The 26463-nt window shown below is 42.8% G+C and overlaps 2 protein-coding genes across 2 annotated transcripts in view; one reads left to right on the forward strand and one right to left on the reverse strand.

The window, feature by feature from the left end:
• The first annotated feature begins 5129 nt into the window (after positions 1–5129).
• The window catches only part of PI4KA (phosphatidylinositol 4-kinase alpha), a 96851-nt gene continuing 75517 nt past the window's right edge, over positions 5130–26463 (forward strand). Inside the window, exons 1-12 of the mRNA XM_081802554.1 lie at positions 5130–5267; positions 8960–9053; positions 11474–11562; positions 13687–13759; positions 14365–14624; positions 15161–15227; positions 18513–18661; positions 21573–21638; positions 22230–22326; positions 24014–24205; positions 24725–24825; positions 25468–25597. Coding sequence (XP_081658680.1) covers positions 5169–5267; positions 8960–9053; positions 11474–11562; positions 13687–13759; positions 14365–14624; positions 15161–15227; positions 18513–18661; positions 21573–21638; positions 22230–22326; positions 24014–24205; positions 24725–24825; positions 25468–25597 — 1417 coding nt within the window. The 5' untranslated portion in view covers positions 5130–5168. The remainder of the gene's footprint in view (positions 5268–8959; positions 9054–11473; positions 11563–13686; positions 13760–14364; positions 14625–15160; positions 15228–18512; positions 18662–21572; positions 21639–22229; positions 22327–24013; positions 24206–24724; positions 24826–25467; positions 25598–26463) is intronic.
• LOC102749976 (prefoldin subunit 4) lies at positions 16409–17084 on the reverse strand. The gene has a single exon (XM_081801701.1). It carries the CDS (start codon positions 17075–17077, stop codon positions 16673–16675), a length of 405 nt encoding a protein of 134 aa, XP_081657827.1. The 5' UTR covers positions 17078–17084; the 3' UTR covers positions 16409–16672.

A 26463-nucleotide genomic window follows, 5' to 3' on the forward strand; every position in this document is an offset into this window, starting at 1 on the left:
CTCTAAGTGTTGCCCGGAGCCCCTCTGGATCCTTTTTTTTTTTTTTTTTTAAAGATTTTATTTATTTATTTGACAGAGAAAAAGAGAGCACAAGCAGGGGGAGCATCAGGCAGAGGGAGAAGGAGAAGCAGGCTCTCTGCTGTGCAGAGAGCCAGACATGGAACTCCATCCCAGGACCCTGGGATCATGACCTGAGCCAAAGGCAGATGCTTAACGACTGAGCCACCCAGGTGCCCCACCTCTGCAACCTATTTACATCCATTTGCCTTGCGAGGTTAACATATTCATAGGTTCCAAGAATTAGGACACAGACATTTCTGGGCATGCCATTGTTCTGCCTGCCACACCGATATGGTTCATGCATTCCTGAATTATTATATAGGTCTCTAAATTGTTTATTAGTTCTTTCTGGTATCGTTCCTTCACATTTTAAAACCATGTGCCCAGCTTTTAGAGTAATCTTAAATTGTAACAAATGATTTCTATTTAAATATTAATTAAGTGGGGGTGGGGAGGAAGGTCTGAAGTCAGAGTAGCCCAGAACCCCTCTGGGCATTTAAGATGGGGGGGGCAGGCAGTCCAGAGGAGACAATGATGGTAAAAGCTGTGCTGCCTTCAGATGTCTCTACCAGGTAGGGTGACAGCTACATGAGCAGCAGGGTTTAATCATGTTCCTGATGCTGAATTCTTATCCTGGGATATTGCTAGAGCTCATGTCTATGCTCAGTCTGAGTATTAGTTTCCAGAGTATAATGCCTAAAAAACAAAGTACTCAGCAAACAGGAAATCAAACCCAACCCAGAACATCTGCCCTGTGAGGAGAAATCTAGTTCTTATGCTTGTTGTAAATGAAGAGACCTTGGGGTTTGCCTCTGCCCTCTGGGGCAAGTGCCAGGATGGGCTGGCAGCAGCCCTGAAACGGGAGGGTCTGGGTTGAGAAGGAAGAGAGCTTATGTCTGGGCAAAAACTAAGAATAGATGGCAAGCCTGCATCCTGGGGGAGAATGAGTATGTCTTTTATGGTGCCTGTCCACAGTGTAGAAGATGGAGATACAAAGATAAGAGATGATTTGGGCCCCCGGGGAGCTTGCAGATTAGTGAAGAGACAGACAAATGCACTAATAACTGTCACATGAGTAATGGGGTAGATGTTGCTGATGACGTTACTGAAACCCGTCAAATACATGAAGACAGTGTTTGTGTTTATTTATAGCCTGATTGTCTCTGGGCTAAATGTTCCTTTTTAACGGCTTCTTGTATGGAATATTTCTTTATTTTTTATTTATTTATTTATTCTATTTATTTGAGAGAGAGAGAATGAGAGAGAGAGAGAGCATGAGGGGGGAGGGTCAGAGGGAGAAGCAGACTCCTCGCTGAGCAAGGAGCCCGATGCAGGACTCGATCCTGGGACTCTAGGATCATGACCTGAGCCGAAGGCAGTTGCTTAACCGACTGAGCCACCCAGGCGCCCCTGGAATATTTCTTAGACCCCACATCATCCTGCCTGACCATCTTTGGATACTTTTAGAGTGGCAGAGAGGCAACTCAATCTTTCCCTCACTTCCACATGTTGTTCATCGTCAAGTCCCATAGTCTTCCTCTGAAACGTCCTGAGCTGGACTGTTTCTTTCTGCTTTGGTCATTACCATCTTTGCTACTGAAGCATCTCCTGACATTTCTGTGGTTTCACTCTTGTCCTCCCAAACCAGAAGGATTCTTCTAAACCTCAGTTCTAAACTCGAGTTTTTGGACCTCCAGTGTGCACCCCCTTGGCACTAGTTTACATTGCTATTAGAGCACAAGCCAGGTTCCCAGCCTCTACCTGCTCTTGGACTTCTGGGCATCCCCACTTTCTCTTTCCCATCATGCTCCCTCTCCAGTGGCCTCTGCCAGAATGCTTTTTCCTGATTTGTCCCTGCTGGTTCCTTCTTAATCAGATCTCAGTTTAATGGGCACCTTCTTAGAGAGGTCTTTCCTGATCACCCCATTAAAAATAGTCCTTCAGGCACTATTGCTGGGGAAATATAATTACAAACAAAATCTCCCAAGTACTCTCCACAAAGGTAGTAGAGAAAGAAAACACTTTTATTATTGAATAAGCATTAAACCAGAACATGACGTGCATCACAGGCAATCCTCTAAGAGATTGTAAAGACAGAAAACAATCTCACCTTATTAGATAGCCAAGCAGATATAACTTGTTACGTACTTATTTTCAAAATAAATGATAACTAGTCCGTTAGTAAGAAGACTTTGTGTATAGTGAGGTTGTGCCAATTTCGATGAGTTTCTGAGTCTCCATTCTATCTTGTAGCACATTAGCTTTGCCTGCTAGGTATGTGGCGTTGTATATTTCTGTGTGTTTGAGTAGGGTGTTGATAAAGTATTGCACAAGACAAAGTACATCGATTTTGACAGGGCCCCAGACTCCTCCCTCTGGTTCCATGTTGATTAATCAGCATTATTTGGATCTCATTGACTCATACTGCTATAAATTCACCTTCTTTCGATTTCTTATGTACAGAGATATTTCTTGAGAGGCTTTACTCTTTCTGTCAGGATGTGTGATTCACTGGTGGAAGTGTCTGGAGTCTATGAAATGATCACTTTATTGTGTTTGGCCTTCAGCTCTCTTTGTATTTTATTTTCCCCTCTGTGAAATAAAGGAACACTGAAGAAAAGTGGGAATTTAGTATTTCTGTTCCTCTCTTGTTACTTTATGCTCTTTTAACTATTTAATCATAAAAGTATGGATTTTCCCCCATATGTATATATTTTTAACTTACTACATCTTTTTCCTGATTATGCAAGTAACATTTTCTTCTAGAACATATTTTGGCAAATATAAAAAAGCACAAAGAAATGTAAAACCTTGGGGCGCCTGGGTGGCTCAGTTGGTTGAGTGTCTGACTCTTGATCTCGGCTCAGGTCTTATCTCAGGGTTGTGAGTTCAAGCCCCACATTGGGCTCAAGCTTGGAGCCCACTTAAAAAAAAAAAAGAAATGTAAAATCACTGGTCATTCTACCTCTCCATAACTGTCAACATTTTGATATATTTTCTTCCAGTACTTTTTCTGTATATGATAATCCAGATCATTCCTCACGTGAATTTACAGAACATTTAGAACATTGTTCATGTCTTTGCTTAGTCTTTTTTTTTTTTTTTTTTTTTTATTTGCGAGAGAGAGAATGAGAGACAGAGAGCACGAGAGGGAGGAGGGTCAGAGGGAGAAGCAGACTCCCCGCTGAGCAGGGAGCCCGATGCGGGACTCGATCCCGGGACTCCAGGATCATGACCTGAGCCGAAGGCAGTCGCTTAACCAACTGAGCCACCCAGGCGCCCTAGTCTTAGAAAAATACCATTTTTCATGTCTGTGTTATTAGGTCAGATTTTATGAAAGCATTGTTTTGGTAGGTCAAAAATTTGGTTGACTATCAGAGTTTCATATGGTTTAACCTAATGTTTCACCAAATGGTGAAATCATTTATTTTCCTAATGTTATTTAGATTGTTTCAGATTTTGAATTAATATACACAACACTGTGATGAAAGTCTTTTACATAGTCTTTGCCTTAAGATTTCTAATTCTTTACAATCATTCCTAAGAGGAAAATTACTGAGACAAAGAATATTACCTGTCTTTAAGTTAGAAGGTACTTCTCTTTCTGGCTTGTGTATTTGCCCTTTTAAAATCGGGTTTTCCTTTTTTTTTTTTTTAAGATTTTATTTATTTATTTGACAGATAGAGACATAGTGAGAGAGGGAACACAATTGGGGAACGGGAGAGGGAGAAGCAGGCTTCCTGCTGAGCAGGGAGCCCCATGTGGGGCTTGATCCCAGGACCCTGGGACCATGACCAGAGCTGAAGGCAGACGCTTAATGACTGAGCCACCCAGGTGCCCAATCTGTTTTCTTTTTTAAAATTGCAATGGTAATTGATATTTTCAGGGCAAATCTCAAGCATTATACTCAATGTCCTTTGCCATTAAAACATCCCACCAGGGTGCCTGGGTGGCTCAACTGGTTAAGCATCTGCCTTAGGCTCAGGTCATGATCCCGGAATCGAGTCCTGTGTCAGGCTTCCTGCTCAGTGGGGAGTCTGCTTCTCCTTCTCCCTCTGCCCCTTCCCCCTGCTCATGCTTGCTCTCTCTCAAATAAATAAAATCTTTTTTTTTTTTTAAAGATTTTATTTATTTATTTGACACAGAGAGACACAGCGAGAGAGGGAACACAAGCAGGGAGAGTGGGAGAGGGAGAAGCAGGCTTCCTGGAGCAGGGAGCCCGATGCAGGGCTCGATCCCAGGACCCTGGGATTATGACCTGAGCTGAAGGCAGCCACTTAATGACTGAGCCACCCAGGCGCCCCTCAAATAAATAAAATCTTAAAAAAAAAAAAAAAATCCCACCAGACCGTATGAATGTCAGTGAGCAACTTCTCCTTGGGTCTCTTCACAGAACAGCAAGGTTGGGGCCTCCTGGTGTATCTGAATGCTCTGCTAAGAGGGTCTTGTGGCAGGGATTTTCAAGATTGGCGTCACCTATTTTCCTATTCATAATAAATCTAGATTTTTAGTTCTTTATGTCAGACATTTACCATTATTTTGTTTTGAAAAAATTCAAATTTTTCCATATATTCAGTAAATTGCTGACTTATTGCCCATTTGCTTCTGCTAGCCACTATTATGGCATATCCAGTAACAACAGATAATGTTTGTTGAGCAGCTAGTATCTATTATGCGTAGTCCTAAGCGCTTTACACACATTTGATCTTTTAAAGAACCCTATGGGAAATTATGACGGTAGGTGGGTTTGCGTAGACTGCTTCTGGGCACCACTGGGCAGTAGAGACCCATGACAGTTCTGACTCAGAATTGCAGACATTAGCTGTTGTGCTTTACCTCCTCCGTGTATGCATCATTTTAACTCTTGGTCCTGATTCCTCAGCGCATATATGTTTTGGGAGCATGTGTATGATCATTTCAGAAGCTAGAGATGATCTTTCTATGATTTTTGAATTGGAAAAAAATGTCTTATTGGTTATATAGACTCAATGGGATTTTATGCTACTGGTTTATGTCCTATATTCTGAATGTGGGTTTATATTTTTTTTAATCTATGGGGTTTTTTGTTGTTTTTGGTCTCATTTTCTAGGTCCAAAAGCTGCTTTGTATGTGCCCAGTAGACTTCCATGGGATCTTCCAATTGGATGAAAGACGAAGAGATGCGGTGATCGCATTGGGCATTTTTCTCATTGAATCTGATCTTCAGGTAAGTCTTTACTACATTAAAAGTGTTTTTGCAGTGTAAATGGGGGAGTGTAATTAGAATTTAAATTTGTACCTGCTTATATTTATCTAAAGCAGTACTAGAAGAATGCATATGAACCTAATAAAAGTGGTTAGTGATAGTGAGGCAGAGTGGGTAGAACAGGCAGGAGTAATTTAATTAGTTTAATTAACGTACACCCTCTTATTAAGAAATTTTGTTTTTCGAACTGTGTGAATAATTAAGTTGTTAAAGTGGTTTTTGATGGTTGTTACTGTGTTTTGTTTGGCCAGAAAGTTAATTAAAATGCTAAATGAAGTAATTGTGTGCCCTCCAGAGTAGACTTGATTTTCAATCTAGGGTCAAATGTTCGTTGGTCAGACTGAGTAACCATTTTTTTTTTCCCTTCCAAAGGATGGTGTTCTTTGAGATAACTTTGACATAATACAATCTTGTTCAGAACTGTGATAGATATAGGGGCTCCTGGTTGGTGCAGTCGATGGAGTGTATGACTCTTGATCTTGGGGTTGTAAGTTCAAGCCCCACGTTGGGTGTAGAGATTACTTAAAAGTAAAAAAGTCTTTTTAAAAAAATATTTGAGAGAGAGGGAGTGAGTGAGAGAGAAAGCACAAGTTGGGGGGGGAAGGGTGGGGGGAATAGGAAGCAGACTCCCCACTGAGCAGGGACCTGGATTCGGGCTGTATCCCAGGACCCAGGGATCATGACCTGAGTTGAAAGGCAGCTGCTTAACCAACTGAGCACCCAGATGCCCCTAAAAATAAAACAAAATCTTAAAAAAAAAAAAAAAAAAGAACTGTGATAGATATAAAATAAGTTTTAGAGTACATATTAATGTATCTTTTAGAGGTGATTTGAAAATCGGTGTTGTGGCTCCAACAGAAAATGATGTGGCCTTGTTTTTTTTAGTACTTCCAAGGCTAATTGAAGCAAATGGTTAATCACTGAATACAGAATCTATTATTTGTTTGTTTATTTTTATCATTATCAAGAGTCACTTTTAATTCCATGTTTAATCATGCTATGTTAGGAAAATAAAGATGTTAGATATTTAAATTTTTATTTATCTAAAAATGCTTACGTCCTGGAAATTCTTTTTTTTTTTTTTTTTTTTTTTTAAGATTTTATTTATTTGAGAGAGAGAGAGCATGAGAGGGGGGAGGGTCAGAGGGAGAAACAGACTCCCAGCCGAACAGGGAACCCGATGTGGGACTCGATCCTGGGACCTGAGCTGAAGGCAGTTGCTTAACCATCTGAGCCACCCAGGTGCCCCTGTCCTGGAAATTCTACTTCAGTAGGATTAATATTTTTGACAGGGTATTCATTCATTTGAAAAAAAATTAAGCATTTTAGAGCAGTAGTTTGAAAATTAAATAGGTTGTTTGACCAAGGCCACATGAAAAACCAAAATTAGATGCATATAAACTGCATTTTAATTATTTTCCTATTTTTTTATAAATGTGAAAAGAAAAAAAATCGTATCTCCTTTTTGCAAAGTCTTATTTAAATTTAAATATAAAGGGAGGAAAAGAATTTTAAAAATAATCTGTATGAGAAACTGCTATCCAAATGTGTATTAATCGAAAATATCTTTGGCAAAATTAATTGATTTATCTGTAAGTCCCTAATATTTGTGGTAGGCTTTTTAGAGTGGCAAGGAAGAGACAAATACAAATTACGTTGGTGTAATTTGGATTTCTGGTAAAGCTTGGCGGGACCTGGGGTCACAGCTCCTTGAGCCATGCAGTCTGCCAGTGCTTCTAGGAAGCCCATTGACCTCACCACACAAGGAGAGGGGCCCCGCAGGCCTTACCAGCCCCCTGAGCCCTAGGGACCAGCTTTCTCTTGGTTCACCTGGTGTTGATGTTCTCTGTCTCCAACCAGGATGGGCTGTGGTACTGGCCTCCAAGTCCAGTCAATGGGCTGCCCTGGCAGCAGCTGTGGCCAGAGTAGCAGAAGTAGTTCACTCCTACCTGCTACAAAAGCCATCACAGGTTCTACAGGATAGAACACCTGGGGTCACTTCCTCTGCAGGGAGCCATGCCTTACACATCCTTTGGAGTTTTGTGCCTCTTAGTACAATGGGATCCTGGACAGATGTAGCCATCTCCTTCATCTGATTTAGAGGAAAAGTTGTTTTTGCTAAAGAAAGTTCTCTATTTGTTGTGGTTATGTATTGTGGTGGAACAAACTACCCCAAAATTTGGTGGCTTAATACAATAGGTTGGTTTTTGTTTTTTCTCTTTTCTCATGAATCTCCAATTTAGCTGGAGCACAGAAGAGTCACTGTCTCTGCTCCATTCAGTGTCACCTGGAGTGGCTGGAAGGCTGGGGGGTAGAATCACCTGAAGGCTTGTTCATGCACAAGGGTGTGGGTTGATCCTGGCTATTGGCTGGGACCTAAGCTGGGGTGCTCAGCCAGGGCACCCCTATGTACATGGCCTCTCCATGTGGCCTGGGCTATGTCACTTTGTCACAATGTAATGTCTGGGTCCCGAGGGCATGTGTCCTGAGAAAAAGCCAGATAGATGCTGTTACTGTCTTCTTTAGCCTGGGAAGTCGGTCTCTTAAACTACAGTTGACCCTTGAACAACACAGGGGTTAGGGGCACTGACCCCCTGTGCAGTTGAAAATCCCCATGTAACTTTTGACTCCCCCAAAACATAACTACTAATAGCCTACTGCTGACCAGAAGCCTTACCAAAAACCATAAAGTAAGCTAGAGAAAATGTTATTAAGAAGACTGTAAGGAAGAGAAAATACATTTACAGTACTGAAAAAAATCCATATACAAGTGGACCTGTGCACTTCAAACCCATGTTGTTCAAGAATCAACTGTACTTTCTAAAAACACCAGAAGCAAGTTACTAAGGCAGCCCATTTTCCAGGGGAGGTAAATTTGACTCTACCTTTCCATGGAAGGAGTGTCACAGAATTTGGAGCCATATTTTCAGTATTACCACATGTTTTGTTTTGTTTTCAGTATTTCAGAACATCAAATAGTATCCCCCTTCTCAGGAGTACACTTAACCTAATCCTTAACTGGAACAGTTATAAATAGGGAAACAACCAAAAGAGTCAGTCATGGAAGGTTATGAAGTGACATGTTGACTGGCTAGTTTGGAAACTAGAAGAAAGTAGTTTTTGTATTGGCTAATGATGGCTATAAAGTCTAATGCTCAATTTGGGAAAAGCAAAAGGAAACATGAAACAGAAAATTAAAAAAAAGAAAGAAAGAAAAAAAAAAGGACAAAGGCCATGAATAACAGAAGCATCACCAAGTTTAGAAGCTTATGGCTGTGACCTTCCCTCAGTCTAGAGGATCTGATCCTGGGGCCCACTGAAGGGCTTGCGGGCTCTCTGAACACTCTTGTTGAAGGCAGTTTTGAGAGTGTGTGCGCACACATACCTTCTTGTGGAGAGGCCCTCATGGGGCCCTAGCCCCCAGCGAGGGCCAGAGCCGGGCTGGACATTCAACAGCAGAAGGGCAGATTTTAGCCCTTCCTTAGGCACCCCTGGTGCAGGTGATGTGATAACTTCCTGATGCCACCTGCTGCTGCCATATGGAAACAGGAAGGATGCCCATCCACACAAACATCCATCTTTGAGATGATTAGGATGCGTATGCTTTACTACCAGCCGCACTTGTATTAAATATAATTTTTTTTTTTTTTAAGCACAAAGATTCTGTGGTTCCTTACCTTCTTCGACTGCTTAAAGGTCTTCCAAAAGTGTATTGGGTAGAAGAAAGCACAGCTCGGAAAGGCAGAGGTAATTTTGTATAAATTTTTCCCTGAACTCCGGGAAGAGCATGTATGCTCGCAGTCTGTATAGATCAGGTGTTTAATCATAATAATGCATCAGGTACAATGTTTCTAGCTGGTTCCACTCTTGGCTGTGAGACAACTGCCTGTCTGCAGCAGCATGGGCTATGCCTACTCATTGTTGTCCAGAGCCCATGGGGGCGAGGGCAAGGCTGAGAAAACTGGCTTTGCATTGCACTCTGGGAGTGAACAGGAACTTGGAGACCTTCATGAACCTTTTCTCATGTCTCCTTGCCAGAATTGGGTCCCCTGCCCATCCCTCAACCAGTCTCTGTTACCCTTAGATGAATAGGCTCACTCCTGGAGTGCATCAGGTTCTCCAGATTGCATCGCTACTACTCAAAAAGGAAGGGTGAGATGGATGTCCAGGACTTGAACACCATATTCACTGTGAACAGTTGATCATTTTGTTGCTGTTGCTGAGTTTTAGTTAAATTTTGTACCTTTAAAAATAGTATATAAGTCCACTATGTGCCAGGCATTGTGCTAAGCACTTGTAACCCTGATGTTCTTATATACTGATTTCCCAAGACTCCCATATGAGTTTGGGACACCTCCAACATTCTAGAGATCATGACCCTGGAGACCGAGGTTTTCTTATAATCTCCCTATGTGAGACCTGAGGTCCACTTTCAGACATAGCAGAGGGTTGGTGTCTATAGAGAAGGCCCTTGTCCTTTTCATTGGTGGCATGGCCCTAGTTTGTTGGGTGGGCTCAGCCTGCTAAAGATGGGTTTTGCTGTTCTCATGAACATCTGCTTGTGCCTCTTCCTCTCCTTTGGGTTTCATCATTTCTGGTAACCTGTTGTGCCTGAAACTGACAGACTCCAAATTATGCACATACCCTGGAATTTAAAGGACTACAATTTTTTATATTGAAATGTAGTTGACATACAATATTATATTAGTTCCAGACATACAACATAGTGATTCAAAGTTTATATATATTACAAAGTGATCACAATGATAAATCTAGCTTCTGTCAGTCTGTCACCACACCAAGTCATTACCTGTTATTGATAATATTCCGTATGTTATACATTGTATCCCTATATCTTCTTTGTTTTAGACCTGGGAGTTTGTCCCCTTTCCCTATTTTGCCCATCCTCCCACCCTGAAGGACTACAGATTAAATAGAAAGCATTGCTAAAAAACGTCAAACATCTCTGTCCACTACTGTTATCTAATTTGGGGAGAAGTAGAATAGCAGTAGAAGTTGATTCTATTTTCTTTTCTTTCAAAGCAAGTATTACTTCTCTGTACATGGACTCCCACTAGGATGAAAGTTTTAGCACTATTTGAAACATTGTTAGAGATATATAAATGTCCAACTATTAGGTAACATTTCACTCTTTTATTTTTATTTAGGCAGTATGATTTATGCTTTTAAACTCTAGAGGAGTACTTCTCAAAGTGCCATCTGGGACCAGCAGCATCAGCATCACCTGGGAACTTGTCAGAAATGCAGATTGTCAGTTCCCACATCAGAGTTACTGAGGAATTAGAACTCTGGGGCTAGGCAAGCTGGCAGTCTGCATTTTAATAAGCCTGCAGGTGATTCTGATCACACTCAAGTTTAAGAAGGACCTAGAGCTGCATCTTAAAATTATAGGTATAGAAGTGAACACGTAACAATCTTCTGCCGTGTGCTATGAATAGATCTTGGTTAAATAATCAATATTCAAAATTGATTAAATATTTAATAGGGATTAGATCTACACAGAAATGATTCTGACATTTTTAAGGTGCACACCATAGAAGCACTGGTTAGCTTTTGGTCTTTTAGGTCCAGTGATCCCTTCCCAACCTTGAGGCCATGCTCCTGAGAACCTCCCTATGAAGAGGTCGGTAGTGGAAGGGCTTTAAAAACCTATTAGGAATAGAGCAAATCTTTGGAAGCTCTTAGTTAGGATTTTCTCCACTTGTCAAAATAAAGCAGAAAAGAAATATAAACATTTAATTCAGTTTAAAGTAGTGGTAATTGATACTTGATGGTTAGCCTCCATATACCACCTCTTATACTCTATCAAGATTGGTTTCTCACCCTGGGTAGAAATTTAGGTCAGGAATAAAAAATGGAGTCTGTCATGTTGAGAAACTGTATAATCTCAAACTATAAATTGGCAGAAACATTTAAGTTTATTGAACCAAAACATTCTATTAAAAGAAAAGTTAGGGGTATTTCTCAGCAACCATGTTGGGCCCATATCTGTTCTTTTGAGGTTCACCTCAGTGAGGGCAGCCATCCCTGTAAACTGGTCTCTTGGGAGGCCCTGTGAGAGAGGGAACTTACCGAATTGGATGGCCCGTAGGTATGGTCCAGTGTCTCAGTGGTAATGATCTGACTCGTGTCTGTGTGCCTTCCAGCCACCCTCCCGGTTGCAGAGAGCTTCAGCTTCTGCTTGGTCACTTTGCTGTCTGATGTGGCTTATAGGGACCCCTCACTTAGGGATGAGGTAAGTGTGTGGTGAATTGGGTGCCTTTCTTTCTTTCTTTCTTTTTTTCTTTCTTTTAAGATTTTATTTGAGAGAGAGAGAGAGAAAGCACAAGCAGGGGGAGGGGCAGAGGGAGAGGAAGCAGCAGACTCCCCACCGAGCAAGGGAGCTCAATCCCAGTACCCCGAGATCATGACCTGAGCCGAAGGTAGACTTTTAACCGACTGAGCCACCCAGACGCCCCTGGAGTGCATTTCTATATAGTCAAAAAGAGTCCCAAAGTAATGAAAAGAGTAAAAAAAAAACTTTGAAGTGATTGGGTTGTTTTAGTTGATTTATTTTGTACTAACACACCTAAGAAATGTTGAATACTTGCTTACAATACTTTCCAGGTTACCCAGTGACCTCTTGACTCTTGTCTCGTCCAGCTTTCCCCATAGCCCTGTGAGGTCGGCAGCAAAAGGCAGATGCAGCTCACTTTCCTGACTCTCTGTTGGGGATTCATTCATAGAAGGGAATTATCTAGATAGTTGAAATTATACCCAGATTTTAAGGGCCCAGATTTTTTTCATTTTAGTTTATTTTGTTGAAATGTTACTTAAATGTCTTTCATACTCTTCTCCTTTTTAAACAAAGAATACAATCATAACCTAAACTTTTTCTTAATGAGATTTTTTATTTTGAAAATCAGTTTGTATATGCTGCTATCCTCAGGTCCTGCCAAGGAGTGCCAGTTGCTTGTCAATATGTTAAACGTTTCCGGCTAGCTATGCTTTTTGAGTTCTTGTATCTGTTTTTTAATTTTTAAAATCTCTTTCCTTAATCAAACTGTAAATTCTGTTGTATTTCTGCCATTAACGTTCTTCTCCATCCTTCTTTCTTAGTTTAGGTTCTTTATTTGTATATTAGAATTGTATATCATTATTTCAGAAGTTAGCAGGCTATAAGTTAAGGGCTTTTTTATAAATAACATTTATCAAAATGTCAATACTAAAGATGACAGTATAACTTTAATACACCAGATGGAGAAAGTCTTGCATTTCAAGTCTTCATATGTTATTCAGCATCATTTAACATTAGCAAAATGTCAGAAATTTACCTGGATTAGGAACACATTATATAAGACCAATCTTATTCTCTTCTTTGCCTGGGGTTTCCTCCAAGACTGGTGGTAGAGGGAAATAAGATAGATGGAGTCTAGTTTATCTTCATCAAGGCATTAGAGAAACACCCTCCTGACATCCTAGATCTAGAATATGGGCTGAAGGCCAACACAATCTGGAAGGTTTGTGGAGCTGTCCAAAGGACAACCGCAGAGGGTGCCAGCCCAGCAGAAGCCTCCCCTAGCCTACTCCCCTACCCCCTACCATTGAAGCAAAATGAGCCAGGGCCATAAACGAAGATTCAGAAAGCAAGTAGGTTTCATTCTGTAGATGACACAATACTGGGAATCAGAGACCAGTATGGTGAACTAAAGCTAATCCCCCAAGCTTTGGTGGCATCAATGACAGGCAAAAAATACCAATAGCATCAGTAGAGGTGTAAAAAAGATTCAAGTATTTTATGTGTCAGTAAGCTTACTGAGCCAGCAGAGTGAAGTGGCTGCTGAAAAGCTAACATCATGTACATGGAAGTCTAGACTATGTTTTGAGTGTGGTGATTACTCAGAGTGAGTCCTAACATCCCTGGAATATTAATGTATTTTCCTGAGCCCCACAATTTGAGACTGTTTCTGACACATGGGACTACTGTGAAATCAGAAGCAGGCACTCAGCATCATAAAGGATATATAAGCCTAAGGAATGGATTAACAGAAATATTTGCCATGAAAAGAGATTTGGGGACCTATACTTGTTTCTGGAATATGGGAAAAGGAGTGGCTCCAAGGGCCAGGGGCACAAGCCCCAGAGGACAATATCGGCCCAGAGTTAGGAGGCACTCTGGACCAACCCAGGGGGGCCAGTTTCTGTTCCTGGAAGGTCAGCTGATTGGCCACTCGGCAGAGCTGTCATTCGGGGATTTATGTATAAGATATGGGTATGGACACTTTAATGTGTAAAGCTCCTTCTAATTCTGAATGAATTTTGTGGTACTTACCTGATTTTGTTTATAAATTTGTCTTTTCTGTTTCCGTGGCTATTACAGATTTTAGAGGCGCTTTTGCAGGTTTTGCATGTCCTTTTGGGAATGTGCCAGGCCTTGGAGATTCAAGAAAAAGGTATGATTCTAGATCTGAGGCTTTTTTTTTTTTTTTCATAATGGCTTTGTGATTACTTTTTTCCTTTGCTTTTCCTGGTCTTCTTTTCTGTGCTTTACTATTTGTGTACCTGATGGATGAAACCCTCCTGAATTAGTTTGCCTTCATTGAGTGTTAGCTAAGAGGACACATGGGGCTCATGAGCACAGCTCTGCTACCTGAATACCAGGTGACCTTAGACAAGTCACTTCACCCTTCTTGGGCCTCAGTTTCTTCATTTATAACATGCCCGACTGCCTCTAGCATAAGGCTACCAACATAATCCCGGGGGACGAAATATATTGTTTAAGTATAGTAAAGGTACCTGATAACAGGGCTTACCTGTGTTACTGATTTGGGTGTACCATGCATAGACTGAGACCTGCCAAAAAGAGCAGCTGTGTGTGACAGAGATGTAGTCTGAAGTTGTGCAGATCAGCCGCTGACCTGTTGATGTGACTTGTTCTGACCCGTCACATTTGCTAGGGGATGGGTTGTGAGATGTCAGCCAACGTTACAAGCTGGTGCAGCACAACTCTCTCCCAGGCAACTTTCTGATATCGGAACATTTTCACTTTGTCTTCTAGAATACCTTTGCAAATACGCGATCCCATGCCTGATAGGAATCTCACGAGCGTTTGGGCGTTACAGCAACACAGAAGAGTCTCTCCTTTCAAAACTGTTCCCCAAAGTCCCTCCTCATTCCCTCCGAGTCCCTGAGGAGCTTGAAGGTGTGCGGAGGCGATCCTTCAATGACTTCCGCTCCATCCTCCCCAGTAATCTGCTGACGGTGTGTCAGGAAGGCACCCTGAAGAGGAAGACCAGCAGCGTGTCCAGCATCTCTCAGGTGGGGCTGCACGCCTGGGAGGCAGGCAGAGAGGTCAGGTCTTATTAAGTGCTCACTCGAAGAAAATCCCACTGGCATGCTGGTCAAGGAACTTCACAAAACAGAAAAGGTTCTCACTGGAATTCTGTGTAATACAAGGGCTTGCTTTGGCCTTTTAAGATTTATAAGTGATTTTATCTCCTAGTCATGAAGTATTTATTTCCTAGCAGTTCGGTGCCAAGCTCTATTCTGAGTGGGAGACAGTTGGTGCCCTTAAGAAATATATAACTGACTCATGGAGACGAGCTAAAGACACTAAATGCTAAGAATAATTCATCTCAGTAATGAAGTATAAAATATATGGCTAAACACGAAGAATTTAGGGACATGGTATACAGTAGAGAACACTTAGGTAAGGTGGGCTTCAGGGAGGAGGTGAGGCGTGAACCAGGACTGGAGGTACAAATGTTGGGCTGGCAGAGAGAATCTTGTCTAAGGAGAAACTGACAGCGGTTTGACTGGCCTTTTCTAATCTGTAAGGCGGCTTTGTGTTTCAGGTCAGCCCTGAACGTGGGATGCCCCCTCCCAGCTCCCCTGGAGGATCTGCCTTTCACTGCTTTGAAGGTGGGCTTCACTTTTCTGACAGGAATATTGACCTGGTACTTGAAGAGCAGGTTCACTGTGACTTGTCTTGACATAAAAGATGCTAATAATAACACTCTGCTGTCATGCATTTAGAGAGTCAAGCTTTTAGAAAGCATTTACTTTCTATTTTTGTTTAAACTTCTTAAAATTTAATTTTAAAATATTTCAAATGTGGAGAAAAGTGCAGAAAATAATATACAGACCCCCCCTCGTGCTCCGTGGGAAGCCTGCTTCTCCCTCTCCCACTCCCCCTGCTTGTGTTCCCTCTCTCGCTGTCTCTCTCTCTGTCAAAAAATAAATAAAATCTTAAAAAAAAAATAAAGTCATTAAGTATGTAAATAATATTTTTTTAAAATAATAATGATACGAGTAGTACTTTTTTTTTAAGATTTTTATTTATTTATTTGACAGAGACAGTTGTTTTCAAGATTTTATTTTTAAGTAATCTCTACACCCAACAAGGGGCTCGAACTCACAACCCCAGGATCAAGAGCTGCATGCTCTACTGACTGAGCCAGCCGGGCACCCCAAGTCTGATTTTTCTTACAGTTGGTCTCTCTTCTCTTTCCAGGCCCTTTTCTTTTCTTTTCTTTTTTTTTTTTTGTTTTGAGAGAGAGAGAATGAGAGACAGAGAGCATGAGAGGGAGGAGGGTCAGAGGGAGAAGCAGACTCCCTGCCGAGCAGGGAGCCCGATGCGGGACTCGATCCTGGGACTCCAGGATCATGACCTGAGCCGAAGGCAGGCGCTTAACCAACTGAGCCACCCAGGCGCCCCTCCAGGCCCTTTTCTACAGAGCTGTAAGAATGTTTTTAAGGAGTTATTTCTTAAAAGCATAAATCATTTCCACCTTAAAAACTTTCAGTGACTCCCTCCCTGCATGAATCCCAAATCTTAGATCCTTGACTCTGCAGTTCCTGTCTTCTGCCTCCATCTCTGCCCACCACACACTGGCTCTGCCACGCAGGGCTTAGTCCCCATTTCATGGCATCTATCTGGGAGGTGCCCTCTAATCACAAACTTCTTATCTTCTTTTCTATTATTATTTTAAAAAGAAACTTGTATATACTTTAGGTATATAACACGATGATTTGATATACATGAACATGCTGAAATAATGACTCCAATCACATCCTTCTTTTTTTTTTAATATAGAAACGTAAAAGGTTGCTTAACCGATTTTAATAACATGACATAAAGCCCCTACACTTGATAGAATCGTTATGCAAAATACATAGATGAATACTGTCTTCTTTTAAAAATATAAAATAAATAAGCAAGACATGTGAAAATAGGCAAGTTTCATTAAATAAATGAAAATTTTAAAGAAACTTTTGCTTTCCATATCATTTGAAGAAGGGAAATTATCATTTTAAACAATATTCAAGTTTATTAAACAAATTAAAAAAAAAGTATTATAAAATGTTTAACTGTCATCAGCTTTGAGGTTTATGTTGCTCCCGAATTTTGCATATAACTGAACTTTCAGATCCGCTAACGCTCGCTGAATTGATTCCATTCTGGCTTCTAAGGCGTGGATTTCTTCTTGCAAATTTTTCTTTGCTTCTTCTAACATTTCCTGGGTTTCTTCTTGAGAATGGCTAATGAAAACATCACCAATTTGATAAGGTATCATTAAGCAATCATCATCTGCAAGCATGATGTCCTCACAAGCATCTTCTAAATTCTGGAGTTGTTTCTTTTTTACTTCTATTTCCTCCTTCAGCTCTGTAATTCTACTTGTATTCCATGCAAATTTGTTTATCTTTTGTTGATCTTCAAAAGTAACGTTGACATCTTCTGCAGCCGCCTTCTTCATGGTGGCCGCCATCTTGGGACTGGACCAATCACATCCTTCTCCTCATGGTTACCATTTCTCTCTTTCTTTCTTTTTTTTTTTTTAATGTAGTGATAGCACCTGAAATCTACTCTCTTAGCAACTTTCCAGTATTTGATGCCATGTTAAATATTGTCATCATTCTATGCATTAGCTCTCTAGACTTATTCGTACTACTTAACTGCAACTTTGTACCCTTGACCACCATCTCCCCATTTCCCCCATCTCCCTGCCCCCTGGTAATGATTGCTCAGCTCTCTGCTCCCATGTATTCGACTTTTTTAAGTGTCTACATGTAAGTGAGATCATGCAGTTTATTTTCTGTCCATGTCTGGCTTATTTCACTTTGAGTAATATCCTTAGGTTCATCCATGTTGTTGCAAACAGCAAAATCTTTCTCAAGGCTGAATAATACTCCTTTATGCGTGTGTGTGTGTGTGTGTGTGTGTGTATATCCAGCACTTGTGAATGAATATGAATAAATAAATATTTATGAATAAATATATGTGTGTGTAAATACACCTATTTATACACGTTTGACACACACTCCTTACCTTCTTCCCTGCCTACTTGCTTTAAACCAACTTTATTCTCACTCTTTCCTCATTCATTCCCTCCTTCACTGGTCATTTATGATGTTGGCCTCCAGCATCTCAACTGCTGTCCATATTATTGCCCATCCTCTGTTGTAAGTTGCCTGTTTGCTCCCCTGGGACCCATTCGCCTTTAGTCAGGTCAGCATAGCATCACAAGCATCAGAGAAGTACACACCAGCTTTGACACAATCAGGATCAACTCAACTCTGCGTTTTCTGTGCTGCAGGGCTTCAGAAAGTAATAAAATTTATTATTTGTTTTTTAATGGGTTGATATTTGTCTATCACTATTTAATATGAAAATATTACAAGCTCGTTTATTTTCTACTCATAGTCTCCTATTATAGATTTCTAATAATGGATTTTCAAACAATTATAGGCATTTGGGGTTCATGTTTATTTGTAAGTGTTGGACGATTGCCTTTATTTTTGTTCTGATTTTGAAACATCTAATAATGTGCATTTTTGTTCTAATTTTGGTGGTAAAATATCTTGGGGTCCTGTGGACCTGAAATTTACATCTGTCAACCTTTAAAAAGATGTAATACTTAAAAAAAAAAAAAGTATTACTTTTTTTTTCTTCCTACATTAAGTTATACTGTCTATGTTGATAGGACATGATTGTATCTGAGCTTTGATGTGAAACACTCCCATGAGAGGCATCATTCTCAAAGGATTTGAAATTCAGCCTTTACTTGTTCATTAAAAAACAAAGAATTGGAGTGTAAACAAAAGCAAAGTCTATGACTTTGTTGGTTATTGAGGGAATCAGCTTGAGGAAGTATCCTGGTCGTGTGTGAACGTGACTGACTTTCTGGTTTTCTTCCCTGCCAGTCTCTTACTTACCTGATGGGAGTGCCCTGGAACCTGATTTCTACTTCTCCACCATCAGTTCCAGCTTCTCAGTTTCTCCTCTTTTTAATGGCATCACCTATAAGGAGTTCAATATTCCACTAGAAATGCTTCGAGAACTCTTAAACTTGGTAAGGAAAGCATTGGTGGTTAAACAGATCTCGTGTACTTCAATCAGTAAAATTGCTAGTGGTGTAAGCATGGCATTTTTTTTTTTTTTAAAGATTTTATTTATTTATTTGACAGAGAGATACACAGCAAGAGAGGGAACACAAGCAGGGGTACCGGTAGAGGGAGAAGCAGGCTTCCCGCAGAGCAGGGAGCCTGATGCAGGGCTCGATCCCAGGACCCTGGGATCATGACCTGAGCCGAAGGCAGACGCTTAACGACTGAGCCACCCAGGCGCCCCAAGCATGGCCTTTTTTTTAAGATATTTATTTATTTATTTATTTGACAGAGAGAGACACACAGCAAGAGAGGGAACACAAGGAGGGGGAGTGGGAGAGGGAGAAGCAGGCTTCCCGCAGAGCAGGGAGCCTGATGCGGGGCTCAATCCCAGGACCCTGGGATCATGACCTGAGCTGAATGCAGACGCTTAACGACTGAGCCACCCAGGCGCACCAAGCATGGCTTTTTTTTTTTTTTTTTCTTTTTGTTTCATTTTGGTTTTTTTAGAGAGAGAGCAGTGAGTGGTTTGGGGAGGGGTAGAGGTAGACAGACAGAGGGAGAAGGAGAGAGGATCTCAAGCAGACTCTGCTGAGCGTGGAGCCCAACACAGGGCTTAATCTCATGAGCCTGAGGTCATGACCAGAGCCAAAATCAAGAGTTGGACGCTTAACCAACTGAGCCACCCAGGCACCCAAGCCTGTTGCTGTTGTTGTTTTTCCCAAACGAAAAACTAGGAGTTTTTCAGTATTTCAGAATATAACTTAGAAGTCATAATTTTTTTTTTTTTTAAAGATTTTATTTATCCATTTGACAGAGACAGACACAGCGAGAGAGGGAACACAAGCAGGGGAGTGGGAGAGGGAGAAGCAGGCCTCCCGTAGAGCAGGGAACCCGATGCGAGGCTCAGTCCCAGGACCCTGGGATCATGACCTAAGCCGAAGGCAGATGCTTAACGACTGAACCACGCAGGTGCCCCAGAAGTCATAAATTTTTGATGGAAGAAGGGAAGAGTAACATTCATGGAGTCATTTTTGCAGTGTTTTCATTGACTCCTTGCAGCACTCATGTGGGAGAGGCAGGCATTCATCCCCATTTTAGAGGTAAGGCAATCAGTGCCAAATACATCAAGCATCCATCAGTGAAGGGCAGGGCTGGGGCTCAGTCCCCGGGAATCTGACCCAATGCCTAGTTCCTATTGCACCTGACTCCTTCCCATGGGCTGATATTTTTTTTTTTTTAAGATTTTATTTATTTGCGAGAGGGAGAATGAGAGACAGAGAGCATGAGAGGGAGGAGGGTCAGAGGGAGAAGCAGACTCCCTGCTGAGCAGGGAGCCTGACGTGGGACTCGATCCCGGGACTCCAGGATCATGACCTGAGCCGAAGGCAGTCGCTTAACCAACTGAGCCACCCAGGCGCCCTGGGCTGATATTTTTAAATCAATACGAAACCTTTATTTTTCATATTTGGATACCTTGGGATGACCTCTGAGGTGACATCAGAGAAGACATTGGTGCCATTGTCCCAATCCTGAAATAGATGGGTCTCGGATCCAAGGGCTCTGAAGTTGTTATGATTGAGCTGAGTTGCTTTGAGACAGAGTCAAGTGGGTAGATAAGGATAAAGATGTTGTCATGGACAGACTCTAAAAATGAGACTTTCTCCTTTGGAAAGAATGAGAGGGTCTCCCTCAGTGTGGAGTATGAAAGGAAATCCCTCCAGGAGATGGCTTTAGGCTGAAGATATATGAAGACGTTAAAGCAGGGGCACCTGGGTGGTTCAGTTCATTGAGCATCCAACTCTTGATCTCAGCTCAGGTCTTGATCTTAGAGTTGTGAGTTCAAGCCCCGAGTTGGGCTCCATGCCGGGAGGGGAGCTGACTTAAAAAAAAAAAAAAAAAAGACATTAAAGCATTGGCAATAATTAATGAGGATAGAGCCATAATGAATTACTAAATAGCCTTACGATGTTTTTGAAGTTGCCCTCAAGAAGGAAAACTCTCCCTAAACTGCTCCTCCCTGTTAGTGTCCCAGACAGAACGCTGGCCTGGGTGGCCTTCTCAGATGGTCAGGTGACTCTTCCTAGTATCATGTCAGAAATCCCAACTGAAGGCTGCATGTTTCACACTCTTTTATAGAGGCAGTTCTTTTTTCCAGGATATTTTAACTTCTTGAGGTTAGCTTTTCTTCTAGGCAATTTTTCATTTCTTCTCCTGGCATGTTGTTTATTATTGTCTATGTGTATTGAAAATCAGCTTCTTGAAGTACTACAGTTCGGGTGGCAGGCAGTTCTATCAGGAGGCTCTGCAGCTGCCAGAACAGTTCATTCCTGTACTAAATGCTGGTACAGAGAATGGGTGGAAATAAGTGCTTCTGTTAGAAATTTAGAATGTGTGTTGCATTCTGAGTACCTAGGCAGCTTCCGAAGAGCCAGTGTGCCAGGCCTGCAGGAGGAGGAGTCCGGAGTCATCAGGGCCAAAGACTGGCTGTGAAGGTGTCCCTGATGTTTGGGAGGAGGTTTGGGTGAATTGTCAGTGATACCTGGAGTCTGAACACTTTCACATCCTGGAAATGGAAATCTAATGTCAGCAAATTTGAGGGAGTTGGTTCCTTTCCCATTTTTATGTTATTCCAATCAAGGTCAAGAAGACAAGTTCCAAGTGATGGCAGAATTAAGGACATTTTGTGTGTTATAGTTTGATGTGGAGACATAATGAGTATATTGTTGGCCTATCATTTCCATTGTGTTTTTCATCTCATGAGTGTGTTATGTGGTTTCACCTGTCAACATGATTTGTTCTTTATTAGAGGGAACTGGCATTCCTGTCTCTCACTGTGTTCGTCAGGGACCTCACAAGGTCTTGTTTCTCTGATAGGTGAAGAAGATTGTCGAGGAGCCTGTCCTCAAATCCTTGGATGCAGTCGTAGCCAGCGTGATAGAGGTACGTCCCTTCGGGGTCCTGAGATCAGCCTGATGTGAGCATGTGCATGGAGAGAACAGGAAGAGTTTGTGGGTGGGAGCTGGAGTGACAGGGCTGTCAGTGAGCTTTCAGCTTAGCCCCCATAGTGGCCACACAACTGCCACCTGAGAGCTTGCTTGTGCTCCCTCTTTTAAATGGATCACCTCACAGTGATCTGATGGCCGTTTGGCTGTCTTTCTCCTTCTCCAGTTCCTGTAAGACAGCCAAAGTTGCTGAGTTTTCAGCAAGAGGAGGGTGGTTCTTCCCATTAGAACAACATATAAAAAAAAAAAAGAACAACATATGGAGAAACCAGTTTGGAGGGTGCAGGTGGCGGTACCCCAACAGGCATCTCTGGACAGCCTGAGTCTTTAGTTTTCCTCTGCCTGATGCTTAAGAGAGGGAGGAGAGTAATTCAAGTGTTTCAAGTGGTGAATCATGACAAATGGTCATTCCATCTCTCTAATGCTATGTCAGGAATATAATACTCACTCAGCCGGGCCTCACCCTAGAAGGCAAAGGGAGGTCCGGAGAGTTTCCGTGGTGTGGTCACGTGCTTCTGCTCCCTCACAGGCCAACCCTAGCGCTGATCTCTACTACACCACATTCAGCGACCCTCTCTATGTGGCCATGTTCAAGATGCTGCGTGACACTCTGTACTACATGAAAGGTACGGACGGTTTGCGCCCGCGTGTGACTGCGGTGACACCGGGTTCCAGGCCACTGCCGCAGGTCTGTGCTTCCTTTCTGCTGGGGCCCCTTAAAAACACACGAGTAACATGGTCCCATCACCGAAATTTGGGGAAAAAAGGCAAATAAGAAAAAAAAAATCTGTTCATGATCCTGCACCCCTAATAGCATCAATGCTGGCTCCTTTCGTGGGTTTATTTCCTCAGGGGCTTTTCTGACATGACCATGTTGTCTTGTCCTGATCACCCGATCATGTATATAATTTATCATGTCTATTTTAGACATTTCAAAAAGTTTAAAAAATAAGAAAATGAGGACTTCATAATCTTATAACTCAGAGAAAATATCTTAATAGTTTAGCACGTGCACACACACAAATTTAGCCTTTCCTTCCAGTTTCCCTTTTGTGCATTTTTATTTTTTTTTAATTTTTTAATTTTTTAAAGATTTTTAAAATTAATTTATTTATTTGACAGCACAAGCAGGGGGAGTGGCAAGCAGAGGGAGAGAGAGAAGCAGGCTCCCCACAGAGCAGGGGAACCCGATGTGGGACTCGATCCCAAGACCCCAGGATCATGACCTGAGCCAAAGGCAGTCGCTTAACCAGCTGAGCCACCCAGGCACCCCATTCCCTTTTGTGCATTTTTAAAACATGTTTCCTGCGTTCTTTTATGTTACAGAATGTTCTCCATCAACATAAGTTTTGATGGCCATGTAGTATTCTATCAAGCAGATGTACTATAATCTAGTTAGCTGTTTTCCTAATTTGGTTCCAAGAACTCCTGGTAATCTGTGTCTGGCTGGGGACCCAACAAGTATTAGGTTCACAAAGAAGGGTGGAAGGGACTGCCCTGCCCAACCTGACCTTCAGATGCCCTGACGCTTCTCTCCCCACCTGAGCCTCATGTTGCTGGCTTCCTTGGCTCTTCTGTCTTGTGCCCATCATGGGGATTCTCCTGATTTTTCCAGGCCCCAAAGATGAGAGTTGGAAGAAGCTGTGAACTCTGGGCGCCCCAAAGATGTAGCCCTGTAGCCAGGGATTCTCTTCTTCAGGCTGCAACCAGTTTTTCCCCTTAGCTGATAGCCAACAACCTTTTCGTTAAAAAAAAAAAAAAAATCACTAAAGTATTTCTCCTTGTTAGTTGGACCAGTTCCACCAGTGATACATCCCAGTTTCTGTGTTTCAGACATTCAGGTTTTAGTATATTGACTGCTTAAAACACAGTATTTGCTCTCACTTCCCTGGGAAATGGTCATTTTCTCTGAGTGCCTGGTAGCACGTGTGCCGAGAGTAGGCACTCTTTTCTTTTTTCTTTCTTTCTTTTTTTTTTTGAGAGAGAGAGCACACGCGTACGTGCGTGTGTGTGTGTGTGTGTGTGTGTGTATGAGAGAGAGAGAGAGAGCAGGTGGGGGAGGGGCAGAGGGAGAGAGAGAATCTTAAGCAGGGGCTCGATCTCATGACCCATGACCTGAGCTGAGATCAAGAGTCAGACGCTTAACCCACCGAGCCACCCAGGTGCCCCCTGCAGCGGCCACTCTTACAACCAGAGGAGCCAGCAGCAGACCTACTCCTCTTGGGTTTCTGTTAGAGTGGGAGAGACCGTAGAGCTACTGCCTGAATTTTCGTGGTTTGTTTCCACCTGCAGTGCCTGTTCTCTTTCCCACAGACCTCCCAACCTCCTTTGTGAAGGAGATCCATGATTTTGTGCTGGAGCAGTTCAACACGAGCCAGGGGGAGCTTCAGAAGATTCTGCATGATGCAGACCGGATCCACAATGAGCTGAGCCCCCTCAAGCTGCGCTGCCAGGCAAACGCTGCCTGCGTGGACCTCATGGTGTGGGCCGTGAAGGACGAGCAGGGTGAGCATCGGCCACTGCCGTGCCCCAGATATCTGGTACCCTGTCCTCAGGCTGAGGAAACTGGACATGGGAGGAGGTGATGGCCAGGGCCACAGGGTCTGTGTGTCCTCTCCATAGCTTCTTGATGGTTCTTTAGGCTTTTATGTGGAGAAGTGGGAGCTCCGTGCCAGAGGAAAAGGTGCTTTTCCAGCAAAATGGGAAGTGTGTGGCAGACTGTGGATGGCTGCCACGTGCAGAGCACTGGGGACGAGAGGCTCAGGGCCAGCAGAGAGGAGAGAGCAGTCACACGCCACATGGGTTGGTGTTTTCACAACAGCAGAAATGGAGCAGGGATGAGGTTTCAGTTAAGGATGCCTGCCTGCCTGTAAATACTTTCTGGTATAACCACTCATTATTAATAAAGCCTGCAAAAAGTATGCCCCTGGGCATTTAATTGTATGATCAATTGGTGAACAAGTATTTTGTAAATATTGGCCTTCGCGAATCATCCATACCCTCCTCTCATTTTTTTGAATTTAGGTGCTGAAAATCTTTGCATCAAGCTCTCTGAGAAGCTGCAGTCTAAGACGTCCAGCAAAGTCATCATTGCTCATTTGCCCTTGCTTATCTGCTGTCTGCAGGTCAGTCTCACTGACACTTGCAAGGCTTCGATCCCATCAACTAGGGCAGTCTTCTTGTTATATCATTTAGGCTCTGGTTGGCATACCAGCAGCAGAACCTGAGCTGTTGTCTTTAGGAACTTGAACTAGAGCCTACTGTAGACACAGTTCATCGATGAGTGGGGGGCTGCTGCTGACAGTGTGCCAGGGATTTCTGTGATTTCCAGGCGCAGCTGAGTCCTCCTTTGTGGAGAGGCCACCCTGTGTCTACTGGGCTGTTCCCAAGGCTGCAGGCAAAGTCCGGAGGACACCTCCTGATGTCTGCAGTGCCGGCTCTGCTCTCAGAGACTCTCACCTTGCCAAGTTACTAATCCCAGTTAGCATAGCTGCCATTGTTCAGAAATCATGTTGTGTATCCTTTCTCCCCTAAATTCGCTTCCAAAAGAAATGGACACACTTTAGCAATATATCTCCCCTTTAGGCTGAGCAGAGTCTAGACCATTCTCCTTTCCTGTCTTTTTCTGCCCCGTGAGCAAAGTGGCCCTGTTTTGACCTTGGAAGTTTCTGGTCCAACTCGGGTATCTGAAAGGTTGGGTGTCTATTGCTTGGGCCTGCTCAGTGGCTACAACTCACGTTGTATGATGGGTTGATGGTGTGTTGCAGGGTCTGGGCCGCCTGTGTGAGAGGTTCCCGGTGGTGGTGCATTCAGTGACGCCGTCTCTGCGGGACTTCCTGGTTGTCCCGTCCCCTGTGCTGGTGAAGCTCTATAAGTGCCACAGTCAATACCACACAGGTAACAGATGGCTGTACCCAAGGCCACTTCTCCAGCTCCTAAATCCCATGTGTCCCTGAGGCTCCAAGAAAAGGACCGCGTGACCTTGTGTGCCAGCCCGCCATGGTTTTGTGACTGAGAGCTTGTGGCTGGCCTATGCGCCCTGCCCTGTCCTTGGGCTCATTCCTCCTTTATGCCTTTCCTCATGGCTTTCCCTACATGACCCCCGCTGGGCTCCAGTTCTTTCCTTCCTTCCCCTTCCCTGGCATATACTCCTGCCACCACTGAGGGGTCTTCTAGTTCCACTTTCTCTTTGTTTTTGGCTCCTTCTGTCACTGAGACAGTCTAAAGCGTGAGTCCAATGTGTCCCAGACACTGGGCCAGGAGCTCTCCATGCTGGATCTCAGCTAGTCCCTATCCCTGCCTCGTGAGTGTATTATCATGTTTCTATGACAGGGACATGGGCTCAGAGCAAATCTGGCCACCTGTAACCATTAGCATTCATTAATACCTGCTTCCTCCTGGGGCTTTAATGTTGTATTGCTCATCCCACCCACTCAGTCCTGTGAAGGTGGGTGCTTTATCTTCTCCCTTCAGATGAAGAAACCCAATCTCCAAGCAGATGAGACGTTTCCCTGGACGCCGGGACAAGGAGGGGTCTCTGTGGCTCTAAGGCTCCTGCTCTCACACTCACCCCCCACCCTTACTGTTTTTGTGCACATTAGCTACATAACCCTCGGGGACGGAACCACGCCTCACCCTCAGGGCTGGGTACCTGTGGGTGTTCATCAGGACTTTCAAACCATTTCTTAAGAAATTGCTGTGGTACCCATTTATCATTTTGCAACCTAAATATTCTTCCTTTTGTTTAAGCATGTTCATTTCAT

This window comes from Leptonychotes weddellii, chromosome 13 (genome assembly GCF_054177405.1).
Source record: "Leptonychotes weddellii isolate Sample4059 chromosome 13, ASM5417740v2, whole genome shotgun sequence".
NCBI classification, from domain to species: Eukaryota; Metazoa; Chordata; class Mammalia; order Carnivora; family Phocidae; genus Leptonychotes; species Leptonychotes weddellii.

What these genes read in the sequence shown, in the direction of transcription:
- LOC102749976 (XM_081801701.1), bottom strand. Translation starts at nt 17,077, where the DNA reads ATGGCGGCCACCATGAAGAAGGCGGCTGCAGAAGATGTCAACGTTACT.